The 15,739-nt window shown below is 36.5% G+C and overlaps 2 protein-coding genes across 2 annotated transcripts in view; both read right to left on the bottom strand.

Moving 5' to 3' along the window:
• LOC141333977 (membrane-spanning 4-domains subfamily A member 5-like) overlaps positions 1–5,385 on the bottom strand; it is a 10,604-nt gene extending 5,219 nt beyond the window's left edge. Inside the window, exons 1-4 of the mRNA XM_073839129.1 lie at positions 5,320–5,385; positions 3,150–3,350; positions 634–744; positions 480–548 (exon numbers count right to left, since the gene is read on the bottom strand). Coding sequence (XP_073695230.1) covers positions 480–548; positions 634–744; positions 3,150–3,323 — 354 coding nt within the window. The 5' untranslated portion in view covers positions 3,324–3,350; positions 5,320–5,385. The remainder of the gene's footprint in view (positions 1–479; positions 549–633; positions 745–3,149; positions 3,351–5,319) is intronic.
• A 4,292-nt stretch (positions 5,386–9,677) lies between these two features.
• On the bottom strand, positions 9,678–15,527 carry LOC141333981 (membrane-spanning 4-domains subfamily A member 4A-like). Its single transcript, XM_073839134.1, has 8 exons — positions 15,481–15,527; positions 14,397–14,591; positions 13,114–13,224; positions 12,961–13,029; positions 10,898–11,035; positions 10,330–10,434; positions 10,101–10,181; positions 9,678–9,913 (listed from the first exon to the last, which is right to left on the bottom strand). Exons 2-8 carry the CDS (start codon positions 14,562–14,564, stop codon positions 9,839–9,841), a joined length of 747 nt encoding a protein of 248 aa, XP_073695235.1. The 5' UTR covers positions 14,565–14,591; positions 15,481–15,527; the 3' UTR covers positions 9,678–9,838.
• Positions 15,528–15,739: the final 212 nt, after the last annotated feature.

The following is a 15,739-nucleotide window of genomic DNA, read 5'->3' on the forward strand; positions in this document are numbered from 1 at the left end:
ATCTGTACTTTTACTCAAGTACTTGATTTGTGTACTTCGTCCACCACTGGTAATGAGAAGCCTTTATAGGCCTTCAATTAGTACTGATAGGGGGCAGGGTTTCTCTCTCAATACTGACAGATTTCAGGTGATCTCCTGGCTTTCTATGTCCTTTTGCACCTTGTTATCTTCATGTGTTCAATACTTACTCCCTGTTTCATTTCACTTTATTTATTATGACTCAACTTGTATACTCACATGTTCTGATTTCTTTGTATGAATTCGATATTTGGCTTGATGGCTACATCTGGTGGAAATGTTGTGTCAATAGCCCACTTAGAAATCCCCTTACTAATGAAAATGCTGATGTGTCAAATATTATTTTTCCCGCTGTAGGTATAAACCAGTACAGAAAATCAGCCCAAACACAACAGAACACTATTTCTGTACTTCCAGTGTGGTGCTTGGACCCTTAAAAGTAATAACTGTTGTGTACATACCAGACACAAACTGGAGGGTGAATTAATCTTGTTTTCTGCAGAAATACAGAGTGCGCCAGCGGAAATGTACTGAGAAGAGAAAGACAAAAATTTAGACTTGCGTTGGAATAGGTAGATTGTATTAGAAAAGACAAATAGTATAATTGTTTCTTACGATGATAGATCCCCAGTAAGGAAGACCACTAAAGACAAAGATGGACTGTGCGTAAACTGAAGACACAATGCCAAACAGGAGAGTCAGCACACCGATCATTATCTGGACCGTCTGTGAAGAACAAAAATAAAGCAGAAAGTGTGAGTACGATGAGAGTCTTTCATATGGTTAAACAATATACAATATAGATTAATGGCAGCTGTAGTTATGTAACTTCTATTCTGTCATAGTCATGGTCCCTGTTTTGTTATGTGGTTCCTTTGCCCTTACGAAGTACTGGGCTGCAAATTTTGAGCACACTGAGCACGGAAAAGCGAATGTTTTTTTAACAACCAGTCCAACGAATCTTTACAAACATAAAAAAACACAGCTTTCCAATAAGATTTGTCCAAAAAGGACAAGTGCGGTTTCGAAAACCAGTTTAAACAAACACAAAAGGGGAGTATTCCGTGAGAGAAGAGGATGCACCCTTGTTATCATCGCATCTGAGAACAGATGGTTATTCTCACATGTTCTTAATATAATTTCTATTAATTCTCCACTGAATTATGTGATCTGGAGAAGAACACTGTCCATTTTCTTTTGTGCGCAAGTGTTATATGAGTCAGAGCGCGTTCACTCTCTAGATCTTCCATATTAAAAAAATCGATTGAAACATTTTTCTACTGTTCTACACATGAAATGTGAAAGCAAACAGATATCTACAGGAGCTGGTCATATAATTAGAATAACTTCAAAAAGTTTATTTATTTTTACTAATTCCATTCAAGAAGTGAAACTTGTATAATGTTTACATTCTTTTCACACAGACTGATATATTTCAAGTGTTTATTTCTTTTAATTTTGATGATTATAACTGACAACTAATGAAAACCCCAAATTCAGGATTTTTAGAAATCTTGGCCAACTGAAAAGTATGAACATGAAAAGTATGAGCATGTACAGCACTCAATACTTAGTTGGGGCTCCTTTTGCCTGAATTACTGCAGCAATGCGGCGTGGCATGGAGTCGATCAGTATGTGGCAGTGCTCAGGTGTCATGAGAGCCCAGGTTGCTCTGATAGTGGCCTTCAGCTCTTCTGCATTGTTGGGTCTGGCATATCGTATCTTCCTCTTCACAATACCCCATAGATTTTCTATGGGGTTAAGGTCAGGTGAGTTTGCTGGCCAATTAAGAACAGGGATACCATGGTCCTTAAACCAGGTACTGGTAGCTTTGGCACTGTGTGCAGGTGCCAAGTCCTGTTGGAAAATGAAATCTGCATCTCCATAAAGTTGGTCAGCAGCAGGAAGCATGAAGTGCTCTAAAACATCCTGGTATACAGCTGCTTTGACCTTGGACCTCAGAAAACACAGTGGACCAACATCAGCAGATTTCATGGCACCCCAAACCATCACTGACTGTGGAAACTTTACACTGGACCTCAAGCAACATGGATTCTGTGCCTCTCCTCTCTTCCTCCAGACTCTGTGACCCTGGTTTCCAAAGGAAATGCAAAATTGACTTTCATCAGAGAACATAACTTTGGACCACTCAGCAGCAGTCCAGTCCTTTTTGTCTTGAGACGCTTGTCTGTTGTTCAAGAGTGGCTTGACAAAAGGAATGCGCCAGCTGAAACCCATGTCTTGCATACGTCTGTGTGTAGTGGTTCTTGAAGCACTGACTCCAGCTGCAGTCCACTCTTCGTCAATCTCCCCCACATTTTTGAATGGGTTTTGTTTCACAATTCTCTCCAGAGTGCGGTTATCCCTTTTGCTTGTACACTTTTTTTTTTAAACATCTTTTCCTTCCCTTTGCCTCTCTAGTAATGTGCTTGGACACAGAGCTCTGTGAACAGCCAGCCTCTTTTGCAATGACCCTTTGTGTCTTGCCCTCCTTGTGCAAGGTGTCAATGTTCATCTTTTGGACAACTGTCACATCAGCAGTCTTCCCCATGATTGTGTAGCCTACAGAACAAGACTGACAGACCATTTAAAGGCCTTTGCAGGTGTTTTGAGTTAAGTAGCTGATTAGAGTGTGGCACCAGGTGTCTTCAGTACTGAACCTTTTCACAATATTCTAATTTTCTGAGATACTGAATTGTTTTTTTTTATTAGTGGTAAGTTATAATCATCAAAATTAAAAGAAATAAACACTTGAAATATATCAGTCTGCGAGGAATGAATCTGTACATTATACAAGTTTCACTTCTTGGATGGAATTAGTGAAATAAATCACATTTTTGAAGATATTCTAATTATATGAGCAGCATATATATGATATATTTTCTGTGGTTTGGTCATGTACTGTATGTTTGTATTTGTTTGTATAGGATTTTAGTAAACTGTACTCGGGTTCATTACTCGTCTCCAGTAGACTAATTGTTACAGAATACTCGACTGACAAGTCTGGTTTCTTTCTATACTTTCGCCAAGGCAGTAAGTCACATTCTTCAATAAAAATTGTGTATGCTTTGTTAATGTGTTTAACCCAAAGAGATACACATGCAGAAAATGGTTTATAAGACATTTCTCACCCCAAGGGCTTTCGGCTGGCCTTTCAGAAATGCCTGAAGTCCTTGAAGAGGCGAAACTCCTGCCCCCTGTTGTATATAAACAGGTACTGGAGCATTTGTCCCAGTCGTTTGTGTTGGTGGTTGAAACTGGATGACGAGCGTTGAAGAGTTCACTGGTATGACCGTGTGGGACATTCTGGTTTCTGAATCTCAAACCTGTACCTGTGCAAAACCACAGTGAATCAAAACAGGTGAACAATAAGATTAGGAAACATCTCATAATACAGGAAAAATCTGGTACTTTTTGAGCATTTCCAGTCAGTGTACACTTATGTAGATGTTTCTTTAATGTAATCGTGTTGCCTCTAACCTGAACTGATCTATCTTAGGAGAGAATGAGGTTTTGACCCACTTGAGAGAGCTGGATGAAACAGAGAAAGTTGGAAGAGATTGAGAAGAAAAGAAGAAGAGTTTAGGATGAGAATGAAGATCAGGGATGAGGAGAAGAAAAAAGAAGGCTGCAGCTCAAGAAGACAGGCTCCTCATTTTAATAGAGCTCCTCACCCCTCTGAAAAATGTCTGAACGAATTTCTAAAAAATACATATTAATGTAACATAACACTGTATCTGGTGTGATTATTAATTCTATAACAGTGATTATGATATTAATCCGTTAAGTTTTAAATTACGTACCAACAGATTCTTTATTTCTACTGAAAAATCTGAACTCAAAATTCTAATAATTGATGTTTTCTCAAAGGAAATGCAGCATTGCATGTATGAACACTGCATACCACATAGACTGACATTTTATATAAATATAAACATCTGAATCTACGAGAGTTGAGTAATGACACTAGGAGAGGAAATAAATAAATTATTGACCCCCAACTCACAATTGATTTCTATTGTGAATAAATGCTGTTTTTAACTTATTTATCAAAGAATTCTGAAAAAACTTAGCCCTGTATATGTGACTTGGATTTCAACAAAAAACATTTTTTAGGTCTTTTCAGGCTTCAGCTCTACTGAAAGAAAAAAAAAGCTCAACTAGGATGGCACTGAGGTTATACTTTTTTTCTGCCTGGGAAAACCTTGCGCAATTGCATCCTGTCGTGTAACTTGCGTGTAACGCGTGTCATTTGCACTTTAATCCGTTTGAAAAATGTGTTTACTTGATACATTTTTGTATTCTTCAAAAGTAGGCTATAACTTCTTTTTCAAGTAGTTTTGTTATTAACACTGTAAAGCCTGAAATAATTAAAGAGTCAGATAACCACTTTAAAACCTAAAAATAATATTCTTTTGCTGTTAGACAAAATATAAAAGAAAAAGATTTGCATGTGTTTTTTTTTTTATTTGTTGTCATATACTTGATACAGAAGGCTTTAATAAGTCTTTTCATTTTAGAAATGCATGTATTAAAAAGGATACAGTAGGCTTTACAGTGTTAACAGCGCACAACACTTAAGATACCACGATAAAAGCTTCGGCAATAAAGCGGTAAATTAAAAAAACTAAGCACAAAACAGAAGTTTTGAAGGTATCAGTTCTGTAAATTGCACAACCCAGTGGTTTTTGAGGTCAGAAATTGTTGATTGCTGTCTGTGGTAAATTCTCATTGCCAAACAACACCCAATATAATCTTGTGACTTGCGTTTCTTTAGCGGCTGTAGGGAGATAATGGGAAGAATAACAGTAAGCTATAAAATTGTTTGTGCTAGCAACCAGTGTGCTTAGACAAAACATTAAAATAATTTGATAATAGACGCCAGTTTGCAATATCAAGGAGCAAATCGAGCTGTTTTGTGAAGTTAAAAAAGCGGAAAGCGGATTTATTATTTTACAAAACGCCACGCCCAAACTATCGGGAAAATAAGGAGAATATAGCATTACATTCGAGTCCAGACTTGTTGAGCTTTCTTGATTCCGCGCCCTCTTGCTTTCACTTCATTTACTGTATGTAACGTAAATATTAAATAAATTATAATTGTTTGTGAAGAGAAACTTCATCTATTCTCACTTCTAAGCATGGATTATAATTCGCATAAATGTAAATAATGGTAAACGTTAGCTATATATAAATTGTCCCTGACTTCTCGAATAAACACCACTATAAGCATATCAAAAACACACATCTCCTGACATTTATATGGCAGTATCATGTATGAGAAGGACATACTGGACTTACCGATAAATAAGACAGAACTTGCAGTCTTTGGTTTACAGCTTTCAGAAATTGCGTCTGCCTTCTCACACGACGATCTCAAACTTAGTTTCGATTTCCTTGTGGAGCATCTATAACGATTACAAATACCATAGAGACGGAGCGCATTTAGGCCACGCCCACTCTCTCCGTTTTTGCGCACTGCAAAAAAATGCTTTCCTTACTTGGACGTCTCGTTTCCAGCCAAAATATCAGAAAATTCATAAATCAAACAAGGATTTTCTAGAAGAGTAAAAAATATCGTCTTGTTTTCAGAAAAAAAGAAGTTAAAATTAAGTGAGTTTTTGCTTGAAACAAGCAAAATAATGATTATATTATAATGATTATAAACAAAACAATCTAGTCTGTTTGAAATACGATTCTTTTCCTTACCCCATTAGCAGATTATTTTGCTCGTTTCAAGCAAAAGCTTGCTTAATTTTAACTTCTTTTTTTCTGAAAACTAGACAATCCTTCTTGATTTAAGAAACAAGTAAATATTAAGTGAGTTTTTGCTTGAAACGAGCAAAATAATCTGCCAATGGGGTAAGAAAATTAATCTTGTTTTCTGTTTGAAATAAAAAAATGTTTACTTACCCCACTGGCAGATTATATTGCTCATTTCAAGCAAAAAAATTGCTTAATTAAATCTTCTTTTTTTCTGAAAACATGACAATGAGTTTTACTTGTCTAGAAAATCAATCTTGATTTAAGAAAGAAATAAATATTAAGTGTGTTTTTTCTTAAAACAAGCAAAATAATCTACCAATGGGGTAAGAAAAATAATCATGTTTTCAGTTTGAAATTTAGAAAAATTTAGTTAGGCAGGTTATTTTGCTTGTTCTTTGCAAAAACATGCTTAGTTTTGACTTGTTTTTTTCTGAAAACAAGAAAATAATTATTACTCGTCTAGAAAACTTTGAGAATTTTGAGATATTTTGGCTGGAAACAAGAAAAAATCTAAGTAAGAAAATGATTTTTGTGCAGCGTAAACAGGCTAGATCGCAACAGAAACAACTCTTAGACGTGGGCTTGGTTTACGGTACACTGTAAAAAGTTTTCACCAGTTTCAACTTAAAAACTTAAGTTTAGCAGCTGCCTTAAAATTATAATTTTTATTGTAATAAGTTCAAATGACTAGTAGTTGTAAGTCAGTAAGCTGATTTAACTTAAAAACTTAAGGCAGCTGCTGAACTCAGGTTTTTAAGTTGAATCTGGTGAAAACTTTTTTACAGTGTAGTTTATTACAATAGAGAAAATTGAAATAAACTGAACAGGGCAAACTTCAGTCTTAAACAAAGCCCTAATCTCTTTCTAATCTCATCAAAAAAAGAAAAAGAAAATACTGATTATCTACCCTAACTAGCTAACGCTTTAAACAAAGACAATGAATATAACAAACTAAATAAATGGCATCGGAACCCTGCATCCCAACAAAGCAATATTTGAATTATAAGCAAAAAACAACGAAAACACAATCTCAACAAAATAAACCAAAAAAGAAACGAAAAGAAAGTGACAAAAGGGCAACTAAGCCCAACGTCTAAGAGTGAGCATTCGGGGACGCTCTTGAAGAAGGTGAATGGAAGACAACACAAAAAAAAATCTAGGTAAGAAAAGCATTTTTTTGTATTGCGGGAAGCTGCCTGCTTGTCATTTCTGACAAAAACAGAACAGTGTCTAAAAGCTGCTATGAGACTAAGTGTACAGTTAACACGCTAAAAGCTACAAAACTACGTTTTTATAAGCTGTCAACTCAAAATAAACAAGTTTAAAGACACAAATGGTTGTAGATGTCAGGATATTTCACATTGGGCCGTTCAGTTGGATAATTTCTCCAACAAAAAGAAGGTAAGGACCAATAAATGTACTGTTGGCAATAAATGTTTCCTCCAGTGGGATTAGTTACTCAGAGTAAAGAGTAAACATTTTCTTTGGCCCATATCAACAGCTATAGTGTGGCTCAGATATAAGTATTTGTTCGCCGGCCCAAACCTGAGCCACATCTTTTTTAGCCAGAACTGAACTAAAACAGTGCCATAAGACACCCCAAAATGAGCCAAATCATGAAATCATATGCGGCTGATAAATGGACCTCGTATGGTATTCTTCTGTAAAGAGCTGATGGCCCTTATGTGGCCCACATGTGGCTGATAGTATTGAAGTAAACATTATTTAAATTAGGACATCCTGCTTGCTGAAAATGGCTCACATTATTGACTTTTGGTGTTTCTTTTAAGTGACCAATTTCTTCTCATCCAAACTGATGACTGTTTGAATATACAACTAATGATGGAGCTTTCATCCATTGCTATAGCAATCCAATGTTATATATGTTAGGCATGTTTGCGTGCTGTACTTTTGCCAAAAAACTGCCAGATCAGATTAATTTTCGTCTCTCTTAGAAGAAAACAAACATAACCCTAGGTATTTGTTCAATACCGTGGTTAAATTAACGGAAAATATAGCAGCAACAGGTTTAGACATTTCCCAAAAGCACAGCAGTAATGACTTTATGACGTACTTTACCTCCAAGATAGACACTATTAGAGATAAAATTGTAACCATACAGCCGCCCGCTACAGTATCGCTGTAGATCTCCTGAGGAACAATTCCATTCATTCTCTATTATAGGAGAGGAGGAATTGTATAAACTTGTTAAATCATCTAAACCTACAACATGCGTGTTAAACCCTTTTCCATCTAAGCTACTAAAAGAGTCCTCCTTCTTAGAGAAAAATGTTATCTGTGAGGATTTCCAATCAGGTTTTAGACCATATCATAGTACTGAGACTGCTCTTATTAGAGTTAAAAATGACCTGCTATTGTCAAGCGATCGTGGTTGCATCTCTCTATTAGTGCTACTGGATCTTAGTGCTGCGTTTGATACTATTGACCACAAGATTCTTTTAAATAGACTTGAAAGTTATGTAGGCATTAATGGTAGTGCACTGGCATGGTTCAAATCGTACTTATCTGACCGTCATCAGTTTGTGGTTATAAATGAAGAGGTATCATTTAAATCGCAAGTACAGTATGGAGTACCTCAAGGCTCAGTACTAGGGCCATTACATTTTACGCTTTACATGTTACCCTTTGGAGATATCATAAGGAAACATGGTGTCAGCTTTCATTGTTATGCTGATGATACTCAGCTCTATATTTCTTCACGGCCCTGCGAAACATACCAATTTACGAAAACTAACAGAATGCATAGCTGATATTAAAACCTGGATGGCGAGTAACTTCTTACTGTTAAATTCTGAAAAAACAGGTGTTAATTATTGGACCTAAAACCTCCACAAGTAATAACCTAAAACACAGTCTAATACTAGATGGCTGCTCTGTAAATTCATAGTCATCAGTTAGGAACCTAGGTGTGCTATTCGATAGCAATCTCTCCTTCGAAAGCCAAATTTCTAGTGTTTGCTAAACTGCATTTTTCCATCTGAAAAACATATCGACCTATGCTATCAATGTCAAATGCCGAAACGTTAAATCATGCGTTCATGACCTCAAGGGTAGATTATTGTAATGCTTTTTTGGGTGGTTGTTCTGCACGCTTAATAAACAAACTCCAGCTGGTCCAAAATGCAGCAGCAAAATGAACCAGAAAGTATGACCATATTAGCCCGTTTCTGTCAGCACTGCATTGGCTCCCTATAAAACATGGTATAGATTTTAAAATCCTTCTAATTACTTATAAAGCCCTCAATGGTTTAGCTCCTCAGTACTTGAGCAAGCTCCTATCGCATTATAGTCCCTCACGTCCGCTGCGTTCTCAAAATTCTGGCAATTTGATAATACCTAGAATATCAAAATCAACTGCAGGCGGCAGATCCTTTTCTTATCTAGCGCCTAAACTCTGGAACAATCTACCTAACACTGTTCGGGAGGCAGCCACAATCTGTCAGTTTAAATCTAGATTAAAGACATCTCTTTAACCTGGCCTACACATAAAACATTAACACATTCCTATAGTTCAAATCCGTTAAAGGATTGTTAGGCTGCATTAATGAGGTCAACCGGAACCGAAAACACCTCCCATAACACCTGATGCACTTCTTGCTCAACAGCTTATAAAAATGTAGTTTGTGTTCTTTCGATTGTTTACTGTACACCTTGTCTCAAAGCAGCTTTTAGACATTGTTTTTTGTTTTGTTTTGTTATAATTCAGAAAATGACAAGGAGTCAGCTTCCTGCAATACAAAGTCAATGGAGAGCACTGGATGTTTGCATGCTTTACAGTACATTTGCATCTATATCTGATTATGTTTTTTGAACATGAGTTCATAATATTTCAATAATTTATACAAAGGAATGGGACAAAGCTTTAACAAAACTTTAATTTTTGTTTTCAGTGCACTTTTCTTTTATACAATCCAAAATATTTTCAGATATGAAATGTGTAACTAAGCAAACAATAAAGTGAGATTAATACTGTATATCAAATATTTTCTTATACATTCCCATATATTTTGTTTCATAAGGGACGTATTCATATTTATTTGGGTTCGCTGTATTGTGGAGGAGCGTTGAATGGCGGGTGTTGAATGGAAGAGCTGCTGGCCAAAGGTATCTGCAAGACAACAAAGCACTGTGTGATCAGCTTTCTTGCTTGATTGCTTATTTATTGATAATTATGTAAGAATCATTGCAACCACACTTCCAATACAAAGGCTCTCAACACTAAATTCAAAAATTTGTTTTATTCTTTACCATTTTACTCAAAGTCCAACTAATCTGGGGTTACAAGTTTCTCTTACCTCTGCGCTGTTAAGATCCTGGAAATGAATGGGCCTGCAATCAGAGGACTGTGGTGGTAAAACCTGCTGGACAAACTGCACCTTTGGAAAAATATTTAGGGATGTGTAAGAACTGAGTTCTACAAGAAAAGGTGTTAAAATATCATGATAAATGATAAATATCTGACAAATATGAAACACAATGTTAAGTAGAGAAGTTCAGAAACCCCTGATTTGACTCATTACTCACCTGAGAAAGATAACAGCAGCCGTTGACTTTACAGGCAAATGCTGACAGACAGATGGAGATGAAAAACTCAGCCAAGGTGAATACCAACAACACACCTCTGATTCCCTTGTAGAGAGTATGAAAGAAAAATTAACATTAACACATTAAATTGATCTGGTGCAAACCTTGGTAAATCATGTTGTGTGATTGAATAATTTTGTTCCTGAAAGGGAAACTCTTACAAATGCAGAAATGATAACCACAAAAATAACTGTCCTTTTCATAATGCTAATATGACTCTATAACTGAAGCTTCCATAATACAGATTAATAACCATTTGGGTGCTTTATCTGTGAATTACCATACACTTGCAAAACATTTGGGATATAAATTTGACTAACCAACTCAGTTGTGAAGAATTGCTTTGATCATCTTAGATCTATTGGCAAACTGAAAGCGTTGTTGTCAGTAATTACTGAACAAATGTTAATATTTTGGCTTGTATTTTCCACCATTTTTCTATTTTGACCAAAAACCAAAAATGCAATTTCGGGGCATCCCTAGTGAATTATGAAAGTTGATGACATACCTCATACTGTGTCTCTAAATAATAACAGTTATAAGCGCTGCAGTAATATGACCATATAGCCAAATCCAGTGAAAGTAAAATAATGGCGATGCCTGCGGTTATAGTACTGAAAATGTTCATTCCAAGTGAAGCGTTCACCTACAAGCAGAAAACAAATCATAAAACAGATTAATAAATTAGCGAAAACGTTGAAACATTGTGTTAACATGTTAATGTAGATAGAAAAGTATATGCTACTGTGTATCGTTCAGTCCTCTCTTCCTTCTCTGCTAATGTCTCCACTGCTAAAAGGACATACTTACACAACTTAACAATTTGTCTAACTCTTGCATGCTCTTTAAAACATTTTGCTCCCTCCTTTGTCCTCCTCCTCCTCCTCCATCAACTGCTGACGAAAGCTGACGACTTTGCATGTTCTTTGGTAACAAAATTGAAGTCTCCAAACTCATCCTTTCTAATCATCCCACTACTTGTCTACTTGATGTTATTCCATTTAATCTCCTTCAAGCCATTTCTCCTGCAGTAGTACCTGCACACACTCAAATCATTAACACATCCTTTCACACTGGTGTTTTTCCCTCTACATTTAAACAAGCTTGTATAACCCATCTACTAAAGAAACCCAGCCTTAACCTACCTCTATTAGAGAACTACAGACCGGTTTCCTTTCATTGCAAAAACACTTGAACGAGCTGTGTTCAACCAAGTCTCAGCCTTTCTCACACAGAACAACCACCTGGACAGCAATCAGTCTGGTTTTAGAAGTGGACATTCAACTGAGACTGCCTTGCTCTCAGTTGTTGAAGCCCTAAGACTGGCAAGAGTGGCTTCCAAATCTTCTATACCTATCTTGCTGGATCTGTCCGCTGCCTTTGACACCATTAACCACCAGATCTGTCCTCTCAAGCCAATTGGCAAAGGGCATCTAGGGAACCGCACTACAGTGGTTTGAGTCTTACCTCTCAGATAGATCCTTTAAGGTATCTTCGAGAGGTACAGTATCCAAGTCGCAACATCTAACTACTGGAGTACTTCAGGGCTCAGTTCTTGGACCACATCTGTTCTCTGTCTACATGTCATCACATGACAAAACTGCTTGTGGTTCCACTAAACCCATCACAATTCCACCATCCAGTTAGGCACATCAACCATAACTCCTTCAAAACCAGCTAGAAACCTTGGAGTTGTGATTGATGATCTGCTGACTTTGGCAGAGCACATTGCTAGAACTGCCCGGTCCTGCAGATTTGCTTTATTCATTATCAAGAAGATCAAGCGGTTTCTTTCGTAACATGTTTAACAACTCATTGTTCAAGCTCTTGTTCAAGCTCAAGCTCTCAAAGTTCTTTTGGCAGGTTTTCCAGCCAGTTCAATCAGACCTTTACAATTGATCCAGAATGTGACTGCAAGATCAAGCATGTCACACCTCTCTTCATCAATTTGCACTGGCTACCAATAGCTGCTTGCATAAATTCATTACTTCAGGTTTTTATGCCCTCTTGAAGCTTACGTTCTGAAAGTTAATGGCGCATTATTGTGCCATCCTAAACAGGTACAAAATCTCTTTTACTGACTTTTACAGTAACTGTTTCCTCCTGGTGGAATGACCTGCCCAACTCAATCTGAGCAGCTGAGTCCTTAGCCATCTTCAAGAAACCGCTAAAAACACATCTCTTATATCTAGCCTCACTAGCATTTCTTCCAGCAGCAACCTTTTTCTCCCAGGAGGTCTCCCATCCAGATACTGACCAGTCTCAACCCTGCTTTGCTTCAGTGGGCAACCGGTCTTGTGCTGCAGGCTAATATGGCTGCCAGTGCCTCACATATATCATGTACACAAAAAAATATATTTTTGCATGCGATTTATCTTAAGTATTGTTGCCCAGCACTACTATGAATTATGGTCACTGATGCCCATATACTGTACTTCTAGGGTAAAAAAAAAAAAAAAAGACATAGGTATAAACCAGTACAGAAAATCAGCACAAACACAACAGAACTATATTTCTGTACGTCCAGCACAGTGCTTGGACCCTTTAAAGTAATAGCTGTTGTGTACATACCAGACACAAACGGGAGGGGGAATTAATGTTATTTTCTGCAGAAATGCAGAGTGCGCCAGCGGTAATGTACTGAGAAGAGAAAGACAAAAATTTAGAATAGGTTGGAATAGGTAGATTGTCTTAGAAAAGACTATTTGTGTGATTGTTTCTTACGATGATAGACCCCCAGTAAGGAATACCACTAATGACAAAGATGGAATCTCCATACACTGTAGACACAATGCCAAACAGGAGAGTCAGCAAACCAATCATTATCTGGACCGTCTGTGAAGAACAAAAAGAATGCAGAAAGTCTAAGGTATGAAAAGAGTCTTTCATATAGTGAAACAACATAAAATATAAAATATACATTTATTTCCTGCTGGACTTATGATTGTACTAGAAAAATATCCCTTCAGAAAAATTCTGCAAGTGTGGAGCTACCATGTCTCAATGACATGCTGGTTTTGGGTTTTGTCATGTTAATTGTTTTCATGACTTCTATTTTGTCATAGTTGTGGTTTTAGTTTTGTCATGTGGTTCCTTTCCCCTTACATATTCCTGGGCTGAAAATTGTACACTGAGTGCGAAAAAGCGAAACAAATATCACACACTATGACGCACTGGAATAAAATAAAATTCCTACAGATGCTTCCACATAGACCAGAAAAAATTCTGTTTTTTAAACAACCATTCCGACAAATCCAATAAATTCACTTGCGCAAAGCAAAAACATGGCCGTCCTATAACATTTGAGCATTACGTCACATGCCTGTAGCAGCTGCTGTTGCACAAAAGGACGAGAGAGGTGACGCTGTTTAATAAGAGGAGTATTACGAGATGCGCACTTGTTATCATCGCACCTGAGAACAGATGGTTATTCTCACATGTTCTTAATATACTTTCTATTAATTCTCCACTGAATTGTGATCTGGAGAAGAACATTGTCCATTTTCTTTATGTGCGCAAGTGTTATATGAGTCAGAGCGTGTTCACTCTCTAGATCTTCCGTATTAAAAAAATCGATTGAAACTTTTTCAACTGTTCAACACATGAAATATGAAAGCAAACAGACATATGATTTTATATATATATATATATATATATATATATATATAAAATCATATGTCTGATATAATCATATATATAATATATTTTCTGTGCTTTGGTGATGTACTCAATGTTTGTAACCCTGCTGTTGTTGAAAGTCAACTCAAGTCAAGTCTTTGTTTTTGTATTTGTTTGTATGGGATTTTAATAAACTGTACTTGGGTTCATTACAACTCTCCTCCAGTAGACTAATTGTTACAGAATACTCGACTGACAAGTCTGTTTTCTTTCTACACTTTCACCAAGGCAGTAAGTCACATACCTCAATAAAAATTGTGTATGCTTTGTTTATGTGTTTATCCCACAGAGATACACATGCAGAAAATGGTTTATAAGACATTTCTCACCCCAAGGGCTTTCGGTTGGCCTTTCAGAAATGCCTGAAGTCCTTGAAGAGGTGAAACTCCTGCCCCCTGTTGGACATAAACAGGCACTGGAGCATTTGCCACCGTCGTTTGTGTTGGTGGTTGATACTGGATGACAAGTGGGTTGACGGGTATGGCTGTGCTGGACATTCTGGTTTCTGAATCTCAAACCTGTACCTGTGCAAAACCATAGTGAATCAAAACAGGTGAACAATATGATTATGAAACAGCTCATAATACAGGAAACAGCTGGTACTTTTTGACAATTCTAGTCAGAGTGAACTTATTTAGATGGTTCTTTAATGTAATCGTGTTGCCTCAAATCTGTAATATTTCTCAGGAGATAGCTGGATGAAACTGAAAGTTTGAAGAGAGAAGAAAAGTGGAACAAACCAAGAGAGAGGTAGAGTTTAGGATGAGCATGAAGATCAGAGATGAGGAGATGAAAAGAAAGGCTGTAGCTCATGTAGACAGGTTCCTCACTTATACTTAATAGAGCTCCTCACAGAATCAAAGAATCCTGTAAAACGTGGCACTGTATATGTGACTGTGATTTCAACTAAAAATGTTTTTTTAGGCCTACTGTTCTACTGAAGAAGAAAAAAAGCTCAACTAGGATGGCACTGAGGTTATACTTTTTTTTTCTTCCTGGAAAAACCTTGCGTAATTACATCCTGTCACGTAACAGGAAGGTGTGTCATTTGCACTTTAATCGGTTTAGAAATAAATTATTTTTGCTATATTATATACTACTTTGTTATTAACACTGTAAAACCTGAAATGATGAAATAAAGAGTCAGATAATCACTTTTTTGCATTTAAAAAAAAAAAAAATTTGCATATGTGTTTTTTTATGTATTGTCATATACTCTATACATCAAGCTTTAATGAGTCTTTTAATTGTAGAAATGCATGTTTAACCGGTTCGACGACTCTTTAATCTGTTATCTGATAGCAGTGGCTTTTCACCCTTTTTGTTCTTATCTCCCATGTGGAAAGGGAAGAGAAAAAAGTAATACAACTTTCAAACAATAAAATCAATTCAACAAGTGACAAAATGGCATACCTGAATGTTTTTTTAAGCAGTGTGTTTTCACCCTTTTTGTTCTTTCTGTTAACGGAAAGTGCAGTGCATTTAGCACATGCATCCATGAGACATCAAAATTAAACCACAACCTCAATTAAAACGAAATCATGAAAATAACGAACATACGTGAAAAATAAAGTTACAGATATGATTTAAACAGGAAAACTAAGTTTAAAGTGATTTAAAAGGTAAAGATGACATTAGATTAATAAGAACTTGACAGAAACCCACCTCTCCC

Source organism: Garra rufa, chromosome 4 (genome assembly GCF_049309525.1).
Source record: "Garra rufa chromosome 4, GarRuf1.0, whole genome shotgun sequence".
Lineage (NCBI taxonomy): Eukaryota > Metazoa > Chordata > Actinopteri > Cypriniformes > Cyprinidae > Garra > Garra rufa.

What these genes read in the sequence shown, in the direction of transcription:
- LOC141333981 (XM_073839134.1), bottom strand. Translation starts at nt 14,564, where the DNA reads ATGTCCAGCACAGCCATACCCGTCAACCCACTTGTCATCCAGTATCAA. An exon ending in CCCCCTCCCGTTTGTGTCTG is followed by an intron (nt 11,036 to 12,960) that starts GTATGTACACAA and finishes TTCTGCTTGTAG; the next exon opens with GTGAACGCTTCACTTGGAAT. An exon ending in ATTTAGAGACACAGTATGAG is followed by an intron (nt 10,435 to 10,897) that starts GTATGTCATCAA and finishes ACTCTCTACAAG; the next exon opens with GGAATCAGAGGTGTGTTGTT.